The sequence below is a fragment of the Choristoneura fumiferana genome, chromosome 11 (genome assembly GCF_025370935.1).
Source record: "Choristoneura fumiferana chromosome 11, NRCan_CFum_1, whole genome shotgun sequence".
Classification (NCBI taxonomy): Eukaryota; Metazoa; Arthropoda; class Insecta; order Lepidoptera; family Tortricidae; genus Choristoneura; species Choristoneura fumiferana.
Genome location: NC_133482.1, coordinates 5,067,163 through 5,089,323, shown reverse-complemented (window position 1 = coordinate 5,089,323; position 22,161 = coordinate 5,067,163). Strand labels below are relative to the sequence as shown.

The 22,161-nt window shown below is 36.8% G+C and overlaps 1 protein-coding gene across 1 annotated transcript in view; it reads left to right on the top strand.

Annotated features, from left to right (window-relative positions):
* Positions 1-240: 240 nt before the first annotated feature.
* LOC141432974 (uncharacterized) overlaps positions 241-22,161 on the top strand; it is a 65,524-nt gene continuing 43,603 nt past the window's right edge. The window contains exon 1 of the mRNA XM_074094812.1: positions 241-768. Within this exon, the coding sequence (XP_073950913.1) occupies positions 241-768 (528 nt within the window). The remainder of the gene's footprint in view (positions 769-22,161) is intronic.

Sequence of the window (22,161 nt, the reverse complement as noted above, 5' to 3'; positions counted from 1 at the left end):
GAGCAAAGCCGCGGACGGACGGACAGACAGACAGACCGACAGACAGACATGGCGAAACTATAAGGGTTCCGTTTTGCAGCCGACTCGCGTCGTCCGGTTGGAGGACGCCGGTCGGCTGCCTCAGCGTGCTCAAGGAGCCGGTGCTATGCCGCGGCAGCCGACTCGCGCCGTCCGATTGGAGGACGCCGGTCGGCTGCCTCAGCGTGCTCAAGGAGCCGACTGGCGCCGTCCGATTGGAGGATGCCGGTCGGCTGCCTCAGCGTGCTCAAGGAGCCGGTGCCATGCCGCGGCAGCCGACTGGCGCCGTCAGATTGGAGGACGCCGGTCGGCTGCCTCAGCGTGCTCAAGGAGCCGGTGCCATGCCGCGGCAGCCGACTGGCGCCGTCAGATTGGAGGACGCCGGTCGGCTGCCTCAGCGTGCTCAAGGAGCCGGTGCCATGCCGCGGCAGCCGACTGGCGCCGTCAGATTGGAGGACGCCGGTCGGCTGCCTCAGCGTGCTCAAGGAGCCGGTGCAATGCCGCGGCAGCCGACTCGCGCCGTCCGATTGGAGGACGCCGGTCGGCTGCCTCAGCGTGCTCAAGGAGCCGGTGCCATGCCGCGGCAGCCGACTGGCGCCGTCCGATTGGAGGACGCCGGTCGGCTGCCTCAGCGTGCTCAAGGAGCCGGTGGAACGCGGCGGCAGACGATTCCGCTGGTCCGCTCAGTGTGAATCTTACTTTGTTGTACCATGTTACTGCAGATTGTGTCTCCTAGCAATTTTGCGACATGTGAGCGTACTGTATGTCTGTGCTTTGCAGGTCCTATTTCACAGCGTGATAGGTTAACAGTTTCATAAATCTGTATCGGAAGTTCCCCGCTGTGTGGGATTAACGGCTTTATCATAAGCTCTAGTTTCGAGCTTAAATAACTAACTGTTCTAAACTACTTCTATATTTAGAACATTAAAAGCGTTACCAACTTGCCAAAGGTATACTTATAAATATTTAAAGATCGTGTATAGAGATTACTTATGAACTCTCATACATACACATTTGATCCTTGGACTTCAAATAACACGTTTAAAAATATGTATATTGAAAAAAAAGTCCTGTGTCACGGAGCAACTGGCTCAACATGCAGACTCTTGGGTGCTCTTGGACCTAGAAAGTAGAAAAAGTTGGAATCTTTAACTCTTTACTATACTGAGCGCCAAAAAATCTGGCGCTCAAGTGTATGCAGTTATAGTTAATTTTGTATGGAGAGTGGGCCATGTTTGCACCACTCAGTATAATTTTATAAATGCAAAAATTAAGACTGCTTGTCTCTTTGCGCTTAAACCGCTGAACCAAGTTCGATAAAATTTGGTATTTTGAACGTGTGAAGATTATTTAAGGTACTTTCAATGGATATTATAGTGTATTAAATTTTTAATGAACTAACATATTTTATTTGTTAACTTTTTACTAACATGTAATAAATCGTTATTTTTTTTATTTAGTTTTTTTTTATATCCGTTAAACTTTAGCAGGTGACTCAGATCATTGATATGAACTACATAATATGATAATTAACTTTTTCGTGAAAATGAAAAAAAAAAACATTTTTAATTGTTAATTATGAAATAAACAAACTTGAGTAGTGGCATTGACGTGACACATAAGAGATGCATCAAAATAATCCACATATTTAACTTTTTTTGCTAAATATGTGTGAAATAAACACGGTTTAGTTATGGACTTTAAAAAAAAACACAAATTAAGGTCCTCTGCGATGTTTTACTGCTAATAATTATCTTTCTTAACGCTTGATTATTGTTTAAACAGTAAGATTTAGGCGCCTAGTGTCTTAGAGAAATTAACTTCATTTGACATGTTAGATGTCCCCTAAAAGTTAACGGATATCAAGAATAACACGGCGTATAAACTTATCGTAGAAGGAATCGCGAGGAACATCTAATTTTTTAACAGTCGAGGGCATAAATGTCTATATAACCATATATCCAAATAAATTATGTCTACATCGACCTTATGATTAGTGGCATAAAGGGTATGATATTTTTGACTTGTTTATAACGAACATACATATTTATGACTTTGACTGTATTATGTCTATAATTGTATTGTCGTAGACAAGGAGTAAGTTCAGATTTTATAAAATTCCCACGAATAGGGAATTCTTCAATAAGTGCTCCGCCGCGGACGTAATCTGGTTTCTTACAGGATGTCTCAAATTTGTTACGTTACAATGACGTCAGAAGAAAACCAGCGGAGCTTTTACGAAATACAAAATCAAAGTTCGTTTCATTTGCTCCCTCTGATGCTTATACTAATTAACACGAGAGTGAGAGGGACGGTACGATACAAACTTCGATTTTCGAATTTCGGATTAGCTAAACACCCCTCTGCCTAAACACCCCAAATCAGCTTTACGTGATCTCAGTACAACTTGCATGGTTGTCATGACATTGCCACATTATTAGTTCCAGCGTTCACGTGCACAGCGAACAAATAAATGAAAAACCGTGCACCACAGCTAAGTCTGTGCGACACATAAACATATACTTATTAACATACTGTAATATTTTTATGTGTTTTATACTTGTATTATTTCTAGCTGTTTGTTTTCCTAAAATAAATAAATAAATAAATAAATAAACATCCAGAACCCACAAAAACATAAGAAACCAAAAAAAAGCATGTACAAATTAAAAATAAAGTAGGTAAATGCGAGAGGAATCCAAGTAAACAATTCCTGAATAAATGTTTTTTCAACAAATATTATGTTGAACAAAATTTTAAACTTGGATTTTTTAACAATGATAGGTACTTAAGTGTTTATAACATTAAAATTTTTCACTTCCGACACTGAATTATTAAAAAACGAGAGCGTTTTTTTATATATGAAATTGTATAAAAAGATGAAACTTTGTCTTTTATAGTGACTCATTACAATAAAAAATATTATTTTTGAATGTTACGGTACCTAATATGGGCACTAGTTAATGTAAAAGTGATGTAATAATAGTTATTTATGATACAAGTGTGGGAAGTAGGCAATAAGAGAACTTGAAACACGAGCGAAGCGAGTGTTTGAGCCGGCACGAGTTGGAAATTTCCTACTTTCGACACGTATTACAAAGCATTAAGCGAGGAAAAAAATCGAGGCAGTGACTACATCATTTATTTGCCATACTCCTTTTACTACAGTAGCAGGCAGTAGATATACATACCGACATGCACGGTAAACCAAAATCGCTAACGTATACACTTTATTAAACCAACTTTCATAACAATCATTGACTCAGACACACTACAGACTACAGACACTTATATTGGCTAGTCCTTATCTCCTGCACGCTCCTATAATGCTAAATATCAGTGCAACCCGTGAATAAATCCGTGTAATAGTTAATTATCATCAAGTACATTTTTTATATTATGTATCTAATCTACCAGCTATTAACAAAAAGTTACCGTAAATCTGAGATTGTTTAGCTTTGGAACTGTAAATAATTCAAAATTGGTTCACTAATTCTAATAGATAAAAGCAAATAAATAAGAATAAGACGTACCGTTAGATGTTATAATATCCAGGTGTGTAGATGTAGATTATTCTATCAATTTACGATGTTTATTAACTTAGGTATGTATATTATAGTTCACGTATTTCAGCATTGAGTTTGTCACTGACAATATGTGCTTCGCCGAGGACGTAAGACGGCGTCAAGTCAGATATAAATTCATCATTTGAACTGTTCATTTTAATTTACTTATCAAAAATTAATTCACCGGACTGAACTCATGAACATTACTTTGGCGGGGTTTCATGACAGGCGCGAACGGGTAACCATGATTGGTTCGTGCTACGTCGTTCGCGCGCACTGGAAGCTCATTGGTTAACTTTCATAACTTAAGACGGAATTAAAATACGAGTTTACATGAAAAAAAAATGTTCCCTTTTCTGTCGCCTTTAATCTGTATTATCTTATCAGTAAATATTCAGTTGGTTGCAACAAACGTTTTCTTATTTGTTCAAAGCCTAACTGTAAAGACTCTTTAGACTTATTTTTTTAACAATAGTTTGGACATCATTTGGCAATTGGCACAAGTGCGGAAAGTAAAATCCATACAACTTTTCTGCACACTTGTGGATGCGTGCAGGAATCACTCATTTTCTATGGATATGTTGACCCACGTCAAGAGGCACTTTCCGAGCACGTGCATTGTAAAGGAACCTTTACGCATTTTAAAGTCTTTCACACATTGCTCACGCATTTCAAACATTGGAACATGTTTGAAAACAATTGAATTTTATATGCATCAGTGATTTGTTTACTCCATTGTTTGATCCTCTCGTATTTTTTTAGGAATTGAAAAGTTTTTTCTGGTTAAATTTGTGAAAAGATACAGATAACATATTTATTTTTCATGCATAGAAAATTAAATAATATAGAAAAATAAAAAAATATGTGACCTTTTATACGACGAGTGGTTAACAAGTGATAAGACAAATAGGTTATAATAAAAAGTAAATATAGGTATTGTTTTTCTTTTTCCGAATCAATTTCATCATTTCAGGAAGTGAAGCTAAGCGTAAAGCTAAAATAGACGAATAAGCCTTAAATAGGTTCAAGGATTTCCTGACATACAATTTGTATTGAATTGACAAGATGTTTTTGTTGCGTTATTTCCACTTACTATGCCGTCAAATCCGTTATTGTTTTCAACATGAGCTTATTTTTACATTGCATATTGTAAACAATCGTATCCAATTTTTCTTTGACAGCGTATTTTTAACATGAAACAATAAAAGCTTCAAGCGATGATTTATTAGCCGTTGATCCAATACGCAGTTAGTCCAAGTAGCATTTGGACATTCGTCTACTACGCAGTTCGTCCATAATATGATTCGTCCCTTTCGAGATTCGTCACTACGCAGTTCGTCCATTTCAAGAATATTCATTACGCAGTTCGTCCATTTTGAGATTCATCATTACGCATTTCGTCCATTTCGAGATTCATCATTATGCAGTTCGTCTGTGGGAAACTATTTTGAAACGAAGATTATTTCTTGCTATTACTGCATTACATACCATGCAATGCGGTATTTACTGATTAAGTAACTTTTTACAAAAATGTTTTTTTTAGACCTTTAAACCTGATTTGTGGGCATTTTTATATTATCTGATCCGATATTGGTGTTGATCGCCTGTTCAATATCGGAGCAGGTAAAATGTATGAGTTATGTTGTTACCTGCCTTTTAGATTATCGGAAATTGGATATCGGAAGTGATATATATCATGCATTTTATCTGCACTAGACGTGTTTGCGTCCCTCAACGATAACAGACTAGATAAAACGGTCTAAGTGAAACGTGACTTCTTGTGTTGTGTTTTGTGTTATATTTCATGAGTTGTTTTATGAATAATTACGTTAGGTGGACGCCACACCGCGTCGACAGTGCAGCAAAGCCTTCACTCTAGTCATTTAAAATGCAAACGAAGCAGAAACAAAACGACTCTTTCGCCCAGTCACTCCGTAATGCGCACAAAAAGCTATCAAACTAGTGGGCATAGTAAATGAGCATATAACGGGAGGGCGGAACGGGCCGTACCTAAATACCGTCAATTGAAACTTTTCTTGTTTTGCGGAGTTGGCGGCAAAAGTTGCGCGGCTGTGGCCGGCGGTCAGAGCTCGATACACGCCATGATCCGTGTATGTTTATGTTGGAAATATAAGGAAAGGTGGATGACATAAAATTGCCTTTTTGTCCTGAACGGAAAATGAGTTCTGAACGGTTTTTTGTACTGCGTTTGTTTACTTTTAATATATGTCTTTAAGACTTCTGAATGCGTTTGTGAACATTTTAACCAAGATTCCGGGTATGAGGTACATAGATAAAGTAAGCACTGACGTTATTAAGTCTCAAGATTGGTAGTAGTTATGAGTACGGATCGGCAAGCGGATGTAGGACATCCAGTCCACCACGAGGAGAGTTTCTTGCGGCGCATTCTTCTTGGCAATGATAGTCTTTCCGAAAGCGCTGATAGTTCAAAAAATGACGTGTAAGTGCCCATTGCGGCCTATTTACTGAATAAATGATTTAAATTTGAATTTGACCATCAGATGAACGATGACCAGAGGGCGTATTGCCTAACATTTCTGACGTTCGCGATCGTAACCAAATGACAGTTCTAGCATACAAAAACTGTCACTTAATTCCGATCGCGAGCGTCCGAAACGTTAGACTATACGGCCTCTGGTTAAAACCGCAGGTTCACGATGGATGCAGGGCGCTTCCAACCGAAGCAACAGGAGGTCAATGGGAGAGGCCTCTATGTTCAACAATGTACGGTTTACGGCTGATATGCTCTTCTTCTTCTCTTTTAAAATATGGCTTTTCTGTCCTAATTAATAGGACAATTTCGCCACTGTCAAGGTAAACTCTCTTTGAGAGGGACGTTGTACGGTAATTGTAGTTTTTGCAATTTGATAGTAAAATTTCAGAAACCACGTGGAGATCACTTGCGAATTAAAAAATGTTAGACACGAGAGCAATATAGGATTTTGGGATCACTGTTCACTATTAAGGTTAATAGATAAGCAAAATTAGATATTGTCTACATCCGCCATCTTCGAATGCTACAAATCGAATCCTCGGCTGATATGATGATGATGAGTGACAGATGACAGTGACAGTGATGTGAAAGTTTTAAACAATATAAAATGAACGTTTGTCGCAGTAACTAACAACACCTATGTACTTTTGCTGTTTGAAATATGTCAAATTAAGAAAATAGATAAAGCGTAAGTCGTCATGCAATATCTGGCTGAGCACATACAAGGTTAAACAAAACAAGTTGACGTCTGACCCACATTAATATTCGAAGAGCAAATTAATATTTATGGAACGACAAGTCTAGACAGCTTATTATCTTAAAGTGATTTGAAAAACTCTCTAAAGAGTTTCATAAAGGTTAAATCATGTGATAAGATAACATCGCAGCTTTAAACAAATAATAGTTATTCCTACTCTCTGTGAAGATTTTTCATTTAATTTTGGTTTCATTGAAAATAACATTTATAACACGGGCTATATTGCCGAATACTTTTTGTTGACTGTGTACCTGCATTGTCATCCAAACTACACATACTTACCCAAGCTTAAATAAAAATATACTGGCATTTAAGATTTCAATTCGATGTCATTAACCGTTGAAGAGTTCCATACTGCAGAGATGATCCTGGCCCGGCCATAAGGCTAGCTGCGTTTCCTCGTTGCATTGCAATGTCAGTAAGTTGACTGAGAAATCGCCAGCGCTATGGTTGCCTGTAGAATGATAAGTGTTAATAAATAGGAGATATTTGTGCCCATATTTAAACGCATAAGTGCAAAGAGTACAAACATCCCGAAAACAAAAGTAAAATACTTATAGCACATTAACACTGTCCTCATTAGCAATTTAAAAAAATGTGCATTTAGCGCGTAAAGTTTTTCCTTTGCTAAACGAATCTGGATAATGGCCATTACATTGCATTTCAAACGAACACTTTGTAAAAGCACATTTCGTTTTGCCGCAGTTACAAAAAGTACAATACTGGAATTCCTCTACTTTACAGGTTCACAAGAATCTCGTTCACGTTAATGTAATTTAATTTTGGCAAGGTGGTTTTTAAGATTCTTTTTAAAAATCGCGCGGTGATTCGACGGGCCCACTTCACTTAGATAAGTAGGTATATTGATTAGTTGGGAAAAACCAGTTTCTACTTTTTTTTTGTAGCGGTAACTGAAATACACGTCATCGTAGATAGATATTTAAATAGCGACGGTAATGAGATTCCATCTCTAAAAATAAATTTATTTCAGATAACCTAGCTCTAGCTACACTCGCCTTTTTAAAACTCTCGCTAAACAATTTTGCCGCTAATAGAGCTCAAATACACAAGTAGTTTCAGCAAACACATTTTTTTATTTTCAAATATAAGTCGCAGCGAAGTTGGATTGCAGCCAACTCGAGACATGCATTAAACTTGCATACAACCACTGACAGCTCGCTCTTGCACTCACATAAATAATGTCCCGTCCACTGTTGGTTGGGGTCGTCTGTGGTACCATTAGTACCATTCACTCTTTAAAAATGGCGACTGTAACTGGGACTACAATTCGCCAGTTTTCACTGGGTTAATTTCGAGAACCGGAAGAGCGTTACAATAGACAAAAACTACATTTTGTACTCAAGTAACTACCATCAGAGGCGGTCATCGTAATAACTCGATTCCCACCGGCTTGTCTAAGTTATAACATGATATAACGTTTAAAACTTTCGTGATTTTCACTCATAGTCATACCACCAACGGGACTATCACGCTAACACACACGAGTAATATTTACCTCGACGTTTACTCGTGACCACGGCCACTGCAATGTTGCCGAAACGTCGAGGTAAATATTATTCGTGTGTGTTAGCGTTATAACATGATGTTAGTGATGACAAGTATGGCCAAGCTGATGTACCTACTCTTAACTCCAAGGAGTTGCATGCGAAGTCATACTTTTCTCACCGAAGAACGTTTGAACATTTTCGTTCATAGTAGGTATTACAACTTTACAAGAAATTTAAAATGACGTGCCTAACCAGCAGAATGAGATTGTGGATCTCAAAATGATCTACAAGTAATTCTACTGCCATTGTAATAACAGGGTGTCTAAGATGGGTTTGTAATAATAAAATAATAATTTATTATAGTCACTCATCCACTTCTGCTGACTATACCTAGAACATCAAAGAGGGCTTCCTACAAAATAATTTCATACTAAAATTCTTACACTGGTACTTGTACCAAAAGAAAAACTGGTACAACGTTCTCCAGCAACGTGCGCTCGCAGAAATGATATCCGTTAAAAAGCGTGTTACATGAGCCGACGCGCTAGACAAACGAGAATTCGATTATCATACAAAAAGAACTGGCATTCTTTTCGTCCGCTGTGTTACTAAATTTTTAAATTGCATTTACCGCTTCAGTGAATAATGATAGAATATCAACCGGAAACGCTTGAAATTTTGTTATCTGTGAATGCAGTGTGGCGTCTGCGAGACACGATAATATTACACGGGTCATAATTCGAACGTTTCAACCCCCTCATTTTCGTTGTCACATTTTTTTATATGGGCTTTAGAATTTGATGACATTTTCGTTTATTTTTAGGCGTTCTGTACTTCTACTAACAGATAACCTGGAAACTGTAACAGAATCTTCTACCATGTCAACAAATGTTCTATGTTTGTTTTTATGGCGTTAAATAAATGTATTTTCTTTCTTTCTTTATTTCATACGTGAAAATCACACGGAATAAACGACCAAATGGACGCGTGCGACTCGTTACAATGTGATTTTAATGATCAAGTCTAACAAACGCCACGGCGCACCCGCTTAATAATTTAGCCTTTAATTTTTTTTGTTAGAAATACAGTACGTATACTTATTCTTAAATTATTATTTTTTACTGTTTTAAGTATTTACATTTTCACCGAAGTCCTGCGTACGTAACAAAATATACAGAATGTTTGGCAGATGGATGGACATACGTATATAGGGAAGGGAATAGATGGGGCCATATGCAACGTTGTCGAGCATAATAAAAATCACTAGGGCCCAAAGACTTTTTTTAAAGATTTTTTATTTTTTATTTTCAAATACTCTGTTTTCATGTTTTTTTTTTATGCTCGACCACGTTGCATATGACCCCACCTATCTCCTATATACGTATGTCCATCCATCTGCCAAACACCCTGTATACATAGTTAGCATAGTTAAATATATGTGAGTATTCGTTAATTTAGTCAAAAGCCTATTTCATTACTAAATTCGAGTACTACTTTGTCGTCCAGAGATAAATAGGCACATACAAAATAATGTCTAGGTAACTTTTAATTCGGCTAATTCACACCTCTTTTTTCTAAACCACACAAGCTGTCCACTCAAAGGCTAGTGTGGTTAAATCTTAGTCTCTTAAAGGGTATTAGAGGGCTCTTACTCCCGGCGAAGGCAGGTAACATCACATTAAATTGATTTCACTCGCCCGCCTGCCCCGATCGAGATATGCAGGGAATTAATATTCATTACATCCTGCCCACCGTCTTAGACAGACAAGCTAGCTTGGGATGGTTCATGTACGAGGTGAACATGGAACCTCATTAAATATACCACAAATGGATAATGAAATGACTGTGGAAATTAAAAACCAAATTCAGGAGTTCTGTACCCCTGTGTCGTAGATTACGAGTAGGTATACCATTGAATATGTTCTAGGGGAAATTAGACTGTTTTTTAAATCTTCTACAAAAAAGCATTACTTTATGGTTATGCCTAGAATCAAAAAATAGTAGATTGTACAACAAGAGCATAAAACGAGCCATTTTACCCAAGACGTTCATATAGCCACCCGAGCCGGTACGGCGAGGGGAAAATGAGTTTAATGCTCGAGTTTTACACTCTGCTTTTCACTTAGATTGCGAGTAAATTAAATAGCAACAGTGGAAACAATTATTCACTTTCTATGTACTTTTTATTCTTTATGCATGATTGTAAAATTGTTTTTTTTTTTAATTCTGTTGATTTATTTTTATTGATTTGATTGATTTTTACTTTTATATAAATTAAAAATTATTAAAAAATATAATGTAGAAACTTTTTTGTTTGTGGCTGTTCACACCTGATTACTTTGGTCTTAGACGAAGATTTTATTATGCACTGGAGCATAAAAAGTCATTTTATGTCGCCTAGATACAGCATAAAAACGAACTTTACGAGCATGAGAAGTGAAAAAGATATTTCGTGCATTAAATTGTTTATATTTTTTAATTAATCCTTAGGTAAGCGTAATATCAAGTTGTATATTTAAGCTGTTTTAAATCACAGTTTTCAACACTAATGAATGACAGAAGCAAGAGTTTTTTTGTTTATAAATCATTCCAAGACGTGTGTACTGACCGTTAGTGGTTGCCACGGGCTCAGTCTGGCAACGTCTGACCGAGTCATGATTCGTCTTAAGAAGGCCGGTAATAAACAGAGATGCCGGCTAAATGGGAATTCTCGGCCGAAGGCCCGCCACGTTTGAATTCATTACAAGATAAGCCCGGATCTGATGCCCTTAAGATAATTAAATTTGAAATGCTTAAACTTAATGACTTTTGTTTTGGAAAAACCTGTAACGCAATAACGCACGCTTCGACGAGTTCGAGTAAAGTAATACGTTTTTCTTTTTACGCCTTTATGAGTCTCATTTTGATATTGGATTTGATTTCAAATGAGTTGCTTTTATCAAAATACAACGTAATTAAAAGCCAACTTTAGAACGTAATGTTACCGCGATAAGGTACGGCTTTCGTAACTTTTTAGGGTTCCATTTAGGTTTGTCAAGAAGTTTTTTCTCAGGAACATAATTATACTGAAATTAATACCGAAAATTTAAGTCTGCAAACCTCTGAAAAAAAAAATATTTTGAACAATCAAATTCAATGAAATCAAAAGATACAGACTTTGAAACTTGGCTCCATTTCTCCTAAAAACTTGATATTAGGTATGAAGGTAGCTTATAAATAGCTCAGCCAAAAAAAAGTCTGAAAATCTTATTTTTGGTTTCTGTGTGTCTTTATTTTATAATATAAAGTTTACTTTCACTGCGTACTTTTGCTGCCCGTTATGCCATCAGTTTGACACGAGTTTCTATGCCCGACTTCCTCCCGTCGATTTTAATTTTTCTTTTGTGACATTATTTTTTTTTAAAGAGTCCGTTCTTAGTGGCCAGTCATGTCCTGGTGCGATGCTGTGGTGTTTTATCATACTTGTTGTTTCTTTAAAAAAATATGGCTCTGTCCATTTGGAGGACAATTTTGCCAGTGTCTAGTAGTTTTTGCCATTCATGAAAACGAAATATGAGAGGTAATGGTGGATGAACGATGACAGCGCGAATACACCTTTTTCATACTTAAAATAATAAATCATTCAAAGTCAAAGGCATAGTCATAAATGACGCATTCTCATTGGTCAATTTTATTACACATGCAGCAGACGATTACTTTTGATATGCTTTTGATTGATCCGATTGTCGTTTCAGCACGCCGGGAATTAAATTCTATTCTATTCTAAAAAGTCGTATTGTACTTTGAAATACATATATTGATACGACCTGTTACCGTAATGTGTTACATTGTTGTCGTGTTTTGTGAGCCATAAATGAGTCAGCTGTTAAATGTACCTACATGTAGGCAATTTTTGTACTGTATTTAGGTTATTTATAGCCACATTTTCGAGCAGTGTCGTGAAAACTATATGTTTACATAAAACAAAAGCCAACAAGGACCCTTCAGCTGCATCCAGCTAAGAAGCAACACTATCCAGATACAATATAAATATAAGGCTGCCATAGCTAGCTCCCGAGCAGACAATGGTCTGTAATGGAAACTAGCAGCTCCGTAATGACGCGATAGTGGGGGGGATTAGACGCTACACCTTACCTATTAGTGCTGCGCATTAGGTGAACTGTAAGCTCTCATAGTTTAGTAGGTTTGCCTAGCAAGTACAGTCACCTGCATTAATCTGCCACAGCGAAGCGTGCAAAAATATCTGACACGTCCTAACGGCCCTAGAAAAAGAGTCGTATCAGATAATTTTATGCACGCTTTGTTTGTCACATATCGGTGCTGGTGACGTACAGTCATCGCTGGAAATTAGAGAGCAACATGTTTTTAAGCTGATTCTCGCAAATATTTTAATTATGCTAGTTAGAGTAAGCACTGTTAAGGGGATCCCATGCCCCAATGACCTTCGATCTGAATTCCTTAGTTTTCTAATGTTTTTTGTAGCTTATTATTATTAACAACAACGGCTTTAAGCAATATCGTATCCCATATTTACTTCAAAGTGCATTGTTTTCGAGATATTTGGCATCAAAGTAGAACAATTTTAGGCCAAAAAACTGGTTTTCTGGCCATAACTTTTGTGTTAATTAGTTTCAAATGAAAACCCTCGACCAGTTTTTAGACACGGTTGATCCAAAAAACACTTTAATTCAGATAATCTAGAGTCGACACACCATGCCGACCCCTGAAATCCTTCACCCTTTACCTTCCATTCGGCAGTCATCTCATGACAACTCGATCATAGAGCACTTGCTTGTTTGCGGAAGTTATTGATGGGCCGCGGACCTCGTCAGACAATCAATCATCACCCGTCAGGAGCGGTCTAGCGATAGCCCTTGAATTTTGTTAGGACTTTGTTTGCTTAGGAATCAATTTATAGGGAGATGAGGTTATATCGGTACCAGGGAGGTATAGGTTTTGATTAAAAATTGTTCGCGGCAGTTAAATTAAAATTATATCTTTAAGCGTGACAACTGCAACTGCTGAACAACTGCGAACCAACTGGAGGTCTATGGGGAGGCCTTTGTCCAATATCCAATAGTACCGAGCTAGGATGTCCTACGGCTGATTTGATGATCAAAGTCAAAGTCAAGGTTTTTTATTTGCATAAAGTGTGGTACAATGTGGTTCTTAGTATATTAAGTAGTCATGATCATGATCTGTAAGGATCTTGGAATTGAACATTTTATCAAATGTAACTCAGACGCTATTATGATGTCTTGCTAGAAACTGGCCAGTTTTTATTACTCACGGCAGTACTTTCCTATTTCCGGAACTCTCATCTACTCAAAAATTGATTAGTAAAGATCCCTTACAGGGATAAGTTCGCCATTGCAGATATATATCTAGGTTTGTTAATTGTGCTCCTTTCTATATTTTTATACATACAATAAAATGTTTTCATAGATACATAACATTCGACGAAACTGAATCACGTACCCCCAGTTCCGTTATGCTACTAAATGTTGACATCCCATTCATTTACAAATCATAGCGAAATTTATTATGAAAAGGTTCCATCCTGGTACGTGATTCAGTTTCCTTCACTGTACATACTCTCAGAATATTTATTAATCCTCCCATGCAGTTACCGCGTATGTTGCCAGCAGGGCTACTACGAAACTCGAAACTCGAAGTTCGTGTAGTGCAGTCCCTCTGACACATACTATTTAATACGAGAGCTAGAGGGACGGTACGATACGAACTTCGAGTTTCGAGTTTCGTAGTAGCCCTGCAGGCCGGATATTGCGTGGAATCAGTTATATTTGTAATTCGTATGTTAATTCTAGCCGGCTCTTATTTGCATAGGCGTGACGCGTTGGCATGGACCTATTCAGAAACGGGTTTCATGATTACTGGAACATTAACTTGTATTTCACGAATACCACGGTACCCTACCTCTGACCATTGGGGCTTTAAATACCTACACGGTTCGTTTCGACTCGCATAACTGAGCTAAGGTAAACGTACGAGTGCTCGTCACTGTCCCAATAGTTGGCATCTTTAATCTTGTCGTTGTGTTCCAAAAGATTTAGGCTAAAAGCAATAACTGAAACAAAGTTATGCGCCTGCATCGGTCATAGTTAGACATTGTATGTACAGTGTATCTCTTTTTTAATCTAATTACTGTGGTCATAACAAATGTATACGCCTGCCGTTTAAGAGGCGTCAATAGCCTGTAAGTACCCTTAATTTTAGCAAATTAATATAGTTGTTAAGTAGCAATTATATTCGTTCCAATATGTATCTATGCAGTTAATAATACAGAACTTTGAAAAACAAACAATCTTGTCGTTAGCAGTAGAGATGAAAGCAGGGTGTCGTCTATTGGGCATTAGCGTGTCGAGCACTCGGACATTTACCTTACTTTTGTTCTGCGACTTTTTAAAAACCATACAGATTAAATGCTATTTTCAGTGTATGCAATAATAAACTAAATTGACAGCAAATTGATAAATGATACCTGCTGAGCTGGCTTTTCTTAATTATTCCATAAAATTTAATGAAAATTAAAAATGTGGTCTGTTAGAACTGTTCTTAATATATAAATTAATGTGTCTGCTGCAATAACTATTCGTGATAGAGTTTTATATTCTTTAACAACTAAAAAATGCTTATTAACGGTTTTTAAAGAAAATAAAATTCACTGTCTGTTTTCTTATACTCTTTGGTCTGTTTGTCCATGACATTTGAATAATGTTGCCACTCAAATAATATCTGGGTTCAGATTTCATTAGCCAAACTATATTATATATTAAAAACAGTTCTAACAGACCACCTTTGCAGACCACATTTTTAATTTTCATTCCATTTTCAAAACTTTCAAAGTAAAGAAACGGTGATCGGGAGAGTATGTAAAACTGGAATGCATACATATATCTGTCTATACCTACCAATAAAAGAATAATGTGACTTATTGATTGACTGATTGGCGGACAGCGTACAGTCTAAGCCAGGGACTGCGAACCTTTATTGATAAACGTGCCATATTTTTAACCTGGCTATGACGTACTAATCAATGATATTTGACTTAGTCCCATGGACTAAAATTAAACTATAAATAAAATTCTTGCATTCGTTGCCCCAAACCATTGGAGTTAGAGACTTTAAATTTGGCAGACACATTCCTTGGGGATCAAATATAGGCGCACTAAGTACAGTTTTAAATTATTGGATAATAAGCTAGCCAATTTGTTATTCTTCCATTAGAGAAAAGCCTTGGGATAAAGCTAGCACTTACCCACGTATTTACATGACATATTTTTGCAATTTATTGAATAAAGTCTTTGAAATATTTAATTTGCTTTTTGCTAATATATATTAAAAGCGTCTGAATCGAAAAGCTCTTTTATTTGATAAACGTGCCATATTTTTAACCTGGCTATGACGTACGAATCAATGATATTTGACTTAGTCCCATGGACTAAAATTAAACTATAAATAAAATTCATGCATTCGTTGCCCCAAACCATTGGAGTTAGAGACTTTAAATTTGGCAGACACATTCCTTGGGGATCAAATATAGGCGCACTAAGTACAGTTTTTAAATTATTGGATAATAAGCTAGCCAATTTGTTATTCTTCCATTGGAGAAAAGCCTTGGGATAAAGCTAGCACTTACCCACGTATGTACATGACATATTTTTGCAATTTATTGAATAAAGTCTTTGAAATATTTAATTTGCTTTTTGCAAGCTAATATATATTAATAGCGTCTGAATTGAAATGCTCTTTTATTCGTACGACTTGAAGTCGTAGCAATGAAATTACTTTATCGTCAGTGTAAGAACTGAATAGGGTTCAAAACAGATTTAGATGTGTTTAAATACCGGCGAACAGTTTAAGTTGGTACCTATACAACCTACATGTTGGTAACCTTTAAAGAGATGGCGAACCCTTGTGGACCTGTGTGACTGTGTGTGGGTGGAAGTGCCATTTTTCCATAATTATCTGGCTATGACGGGCTATTAAAACTTTTGTGACTAGTGATTGTAAGGACGAAAATTAAACTATCAATAAAGTGGTCTACATAACATTTGATAATACGCTATTTGACAACTTTTGAATTTGTCATATTCTTTATATTATAGTAATAAATATATTATTCAGATAGAACAGGTTCTTTTATGAAATATCAGTCTCTTTCTAAAACGTTTTCCTCTGTGCATTAAGTATGGCGCATGGCGCTACATTGCGTGTGTGACGTCTCGTGCAAGTATGTATTTTTCTGTCTAATCTGGCATTTCAATTCTTTTGTTAAGCTAGCTTAAATATTTACAGCATGCATTGCTAGAAGCTTTAATTTATAAAATAAATAAAAAATAGTCATATTATATACCACATTTATAAAGTGTCCGAATTACTAAGTTTTGAACTTTTTAGCAGACCATGATTCATTTTCCAGACAATCGCTCTCCATTTGGCACGCGTCTTCGGCAGCGTGTGTGGCTTTGTGAAAGTGAATAAGTATCTACAAATCGTACAAAATTATCACTTGCTAAAAATATCTTAGCACGTTTAGAGCAGTAACATTTACTCAGAGAAATTTAATTAAATATTTCACTTCCACACGACTGTGCGATCTCGGTCGCGTCGTGCCCCATTAAATCTGAGATTCCTTACGATTGTCTTCGTTATTCAACATATTGCTCTCACGTTCCGTGACTGCCTATTCGGAGACGTATTAGCTCTTAAAATACTACTTAAATGATACTACTGTTGCCAATTGCTCTTTGAGTGCTACAGACGAGAAAAATGTTGCGTTCTGGCATTCTTTACTATTACTAGCACTTTTTGAACTCTACGCTACGATGAAAAAATGTAATATGATTTTATAAATTAGAAAGTGAAATATAATAACTGGTTTTGCCTGCGACTAAATGCGGAGAATTACTTTATCGCTATCTCACGGGAATCATACAAGTTTTCCCGTATAAAAAATATTCTATGTCCTTCCCAGGGTCTTAAACTATCTCCATACCAAATTCCATCGAAATCGGTTCATCAGTTCAAGCGTGAATAGGTAACAAACATACAGACAGAGTTATTTTAGCATTTGTAATATTAATAAGAATTACTCCTAGCTCACCACGTCTCAGCACACATTGCTCATGTAGGTAAAAGCGGAACTAATTAACATGATGATTACTTATAGGTAAATTAAACTGAATAAATTAAGAAAACTGTTACACCCAGCAGGAAGCTAACACTAAAAGATAGAAAGAAACCACGTCTAAATCAATCATCGTCAATATGTACTCGTCAACATAACACGTTCTATTTTTACCACCAATAAATAACAGTTCCGAATGTACCTAATGTATAACGTACGAGGCTATTCCTTCCAAAACGGCTGATTAAGCAAACGTAAAAATAAAGCGTTGATATTTTACGCTACATCCTTCTTACATCTAGGTCAAAGACGTAGCGCGAGCGAGAGGCAGTAGCGATGCGCATTTGTCACCAACAGAATACTCCCGTCGGCAACATTTCTTCTATGTTTCTGAGATTCCGCCGATTTCCCACGTGACCTCTTGTAATTGAGCTTTGCGAAATTCTTTCCGTTCCCAAGCCTTTTTTTACTCTGTAACTTTTCAGGCAGTTGTCAAGATATTGTTCTGTTTCGGCACGTTTATCGGGCTAGAGATAAGATTTTAACCTTATTTACGTAGAGCCTTATTAACAGGATACCGTTTTCACGAGCCGGCGGATGCAAGTAATGGTTATTTCTTTTATATTTAGAAGAGAAGGCTTTGGTACCTTCGACTTTAGCCTCTCAGTTTATATTTGGCTTTGTCAGAAACTTTGAAGCTTTATTTTAATAAATAAATATTTGCTCAAACAATTCAAAATCTTTCGCTGTTTTTAATTGAATAGTTTACTTCTCAACTATACCTCCATCAAAGTTATTTTAGAAAATGTTCAATGAACTAGCGTCTATGTTTAAACCTATGAATATAATAAATGCAATTTCTCTTTGTTTAAGGTACCATAAAAACAAGATAAATTATAAAATTAATTATCCAATTGTGGTGGTAAATAACTATTGTGCTATTCATTAGTGTAATTTCCAGTAGGTAAAGTGCCGAGTGTTTCATCTCTTTTGCTTAATAGTCTGTAAATTTGGCTGGATGACGTCGGTTACACCTCATTCTGGCGTCAGTTCAGTCCGTCATTCTGGTTTTCTGTTATTCAAAATTGATTGACGAATATTATTGCATATGTCGGCGGCCGATCATAAAATCCGCCAGATCACGAAATTCCTATGCATATCGCGAAATGGCGCCATTTCATGAATTGGCTAAAGGACATCCGCCATATTGTTCAAAACTCACCCTTTAACGATTTGCCTATTTGACGTTTAGGCAGATCATGAAATTCCTAGGCATAGCATGAAACGCCGCCATATCGGTTCTAGCACTTCGCCGGCCGCTGCACGGCACGCTCGCTTCGCTCGCTCGGCTAGTTTGTTGTGGCTCGTGGTATCTAAATATTTCTTTTTTTAGCATATCACGATGTGCCCGGTATAAAGCTAGGAATATCGACGAATGCGTTGCTCTAATCGATCTGCCGTATTATTTCTCAGGCCCATCGTGATATGCCTGGCCATCTTTTAGGCATATTATGAAATGGCGCCATTTCATGATGTGCCTAGGAATTTAATTTTCATTACATTACATGTAATTTTCATCAATCCGGACCATCATTTGCACGATAATTCTCTTGCTCATCTTACTGGTGTGATGGACTGAACTGACGCCAGAATTAGTATATAACCGATGTCAAATATATTCTTACCTTATCTGTATAGCTTATCAGCAACTAGACAGTACATCTCTACTGACCATCTGTACTTGTTGCGAGCCCGCGGCTGCAATCCCCCACTAACACGGGGCCAGTGCCCGCGGCGCTCGGCGTTCCAATGTATTTCCTACCACCAAATTGACGTACGAGACTTTCAACAAGAACAGTGCAGCTTGCTTTTTATTGCGGAACATGAGGTTGTTAACGGAGCGTTAGGGCAGGCGTCCTCGTTTTATGTCCGTGAAATAGGGTATTTGACAATACGAAACAATAGTAACAGGCGGGTATAGACAATTCTCTTCTTCTTTTTAGAGATTCTATATCTATACTTGGTTTGGATAGGTATTTAACTAAATGTAAACAAAACAATCCCCCATTAAAATATCTAAACATTTACATTTCTGTATTGAAATACACTAGTCTAGTTTGTATTAGAATTATAGATAAGTAAAATGTCTTTGAATGTACCAAATCTGGCAGCTGAAGTTTGTTTACCGTGGTGGCCTAAGTGGTTTGACCTATCGCCTCTCAAACAGAGGGTCGTGGGTTCAAACCCCGGCTCGCACCTCTGAGTTTTTCGAAATTCATGTGCGGAATTACATTTGAAATTTGCCACGAGCTTTGCGGTGAAGAAAACATCGTGAGGAAACCTGCACAAACCTGCGAAGCAATTCAATGGTGCGTGTGAAGTTCCCAATCCGCCACTGGGCCCGCGGTGGGAACTATGGCCAAGCCCTCTTGTTCTGAGAGGAGGCCTGTGCCCAGCAGTGGGACGTTATAGGCTGGGATGATGATGATGATGATTGAAATACACTAGTCTAGTTTGTATTAGAATTATAGATAAGTAAAATGTCTTTGAATGTACCAAATCTGGCAGCTGAAGTTTGTTTACATTTAGTTAAACCAAACCAAGTACCAAGTATAGTCCGTCAGTAAGATTATCAGTAAATATTGGACATGTTTTTTTTTTTTTCTCAATCAAACAAAACATGACAAAGATGAAAGAGACGACGTAGTGTGACGTCACACGGAACTAACCAACCATACTCGTATGTCCAAATTTATTTTTTGAAAATCTATCTTACAGGCTAATTATAAAATTATGTTTTAATAAATTTAGTCTATTTCCACTCTTGCTTCACAAAGTACGTCTACCAATAATGACACACGGTGCACCATCGACGTACCTTCATTCATTACTTGTGCGTTCAACTCAGGTGTATTAAACCTACACTACATATTCAGTAAAGGTATTTAAATCAGCATATTAAGCAGGTACCCCACCTGGTCCCAGGAGACAGCCAAGTCCACTCAAACACACTTAACGTCTTTAATACGTAAAGACTTCTGTGCTCCAAACTGACTCCACTCAATTCAGTATGAACAAAGCAAGGATTATTTCAAGTACACTAGGGTCAGAGGTGAACATCTAAGTAGTTATGCGATTATCTCGAGTGTTTAACGTTAGTTAATTTCTAAACGTTTATTTGTTTTACTGCCAAGAAAAGTTAATTTATGTAAGAAAATATTAATTGATGGGAATTAATACTTAATAGGCCTGTGCCCAGCAGTGGGACATATATAATAATACAAAAAAGGGTTCGGGGGTTTATTCCATATGATTTTCATAGGCATATTTTTGTTGACATGGAAAAGATTCTGTTACAGTATCCAGGTTATCTAGTAGAAGTACAGGTCGTCTAAAAATAATCGAATGTGTCATCAAATTCTACAGCCCGCTCATTAAAAAATGTGAACACGAAAATGAGGCGGTTAAAAGCTCGAATGATGACCGAAATGAGGTTTAAGTTGATGAAACCTTTATCTGATAACTTATAGTAGGTATGTCATGTACTAAATTCCATACAATTCCACTTATTGCCAAACAGTTTATTTATTTTTTACTATTAACTCGTCCTGTATTTTTTAAAATTCTATGAGACCTAAAGTTTGTTCCTACAAAATAAAATGTAGGCTCGTCGTGGAAACGCCAATCTGCGAAATACCTTAATAACTAAGTGTTCTGCACTATAGAGATAATTCTTGTAAACTGGAGTGCTACCAAGGTGAGTTCAGCTCAAATATTTACAAGCAAAGGGTAAAGACTTAATTGCTTTGTGTACACTGTACCTGTCCTGAAATATAAATACAAATAACCTTTTCAGGGGTGCAGGTCTAAATTTATATAAATTATCCTTTGTTATTTTCTTTACCAATTTTTTCGTTGTCATTCTGCATTCTGTCTGCATTTACTTTTGGCGACGTCTGTAACAAAAAGCATAAATAATTCATGTGAATTAATAATAAACTCACTGACAACAAAATTGCATCAAAATATCGGGCTAAAATAGTGAAGAAGGGTCCTCAGTTCTTCTGTAATATGTAAGTTCTGCAATTTATAGTATTTCTAGTAGGTAAGTATATCACATCACACTTTTCTATGTCGCAATTTCCAATCTCGCAAACAATGTCGCCAAACAATACGAATGATTATTTTAAACAATCTTCTGAGGAAAAGTCTCGTTAGAAATTAGTATTTTTTATTATATAGATCATGTTTTAAGCTTATTATTTTTACCTTTTGCTTGAACTTTAGTTTCAACGCAGGCGTGTTTGTGTTAGTACCAATTGAGTCACGGTAAATACTATTACTTCTCCATGTGTACAAATATGTATGTATAGGTATGTATGTAAACTCTTTATTGTACAAAAAATGAAACAAAATACAATTGGCATTGATCACTTTTTTACAATGTAGTCTAATTCCAAAACCATTTCAAGGAATAGGTTTATTAAATCATTTTATAACATTTTAGTTAAAAAAAACTTTAATGGTCGTGTGTATATTTACAAAATAACGTTAGACCTTTGTTTGACTTTCATTGTAAATAAACGTTTTGTGACTTAACCGCCTAATTCTAACAACGCCAGGTGACAGAAGACACTGTTTTTTTT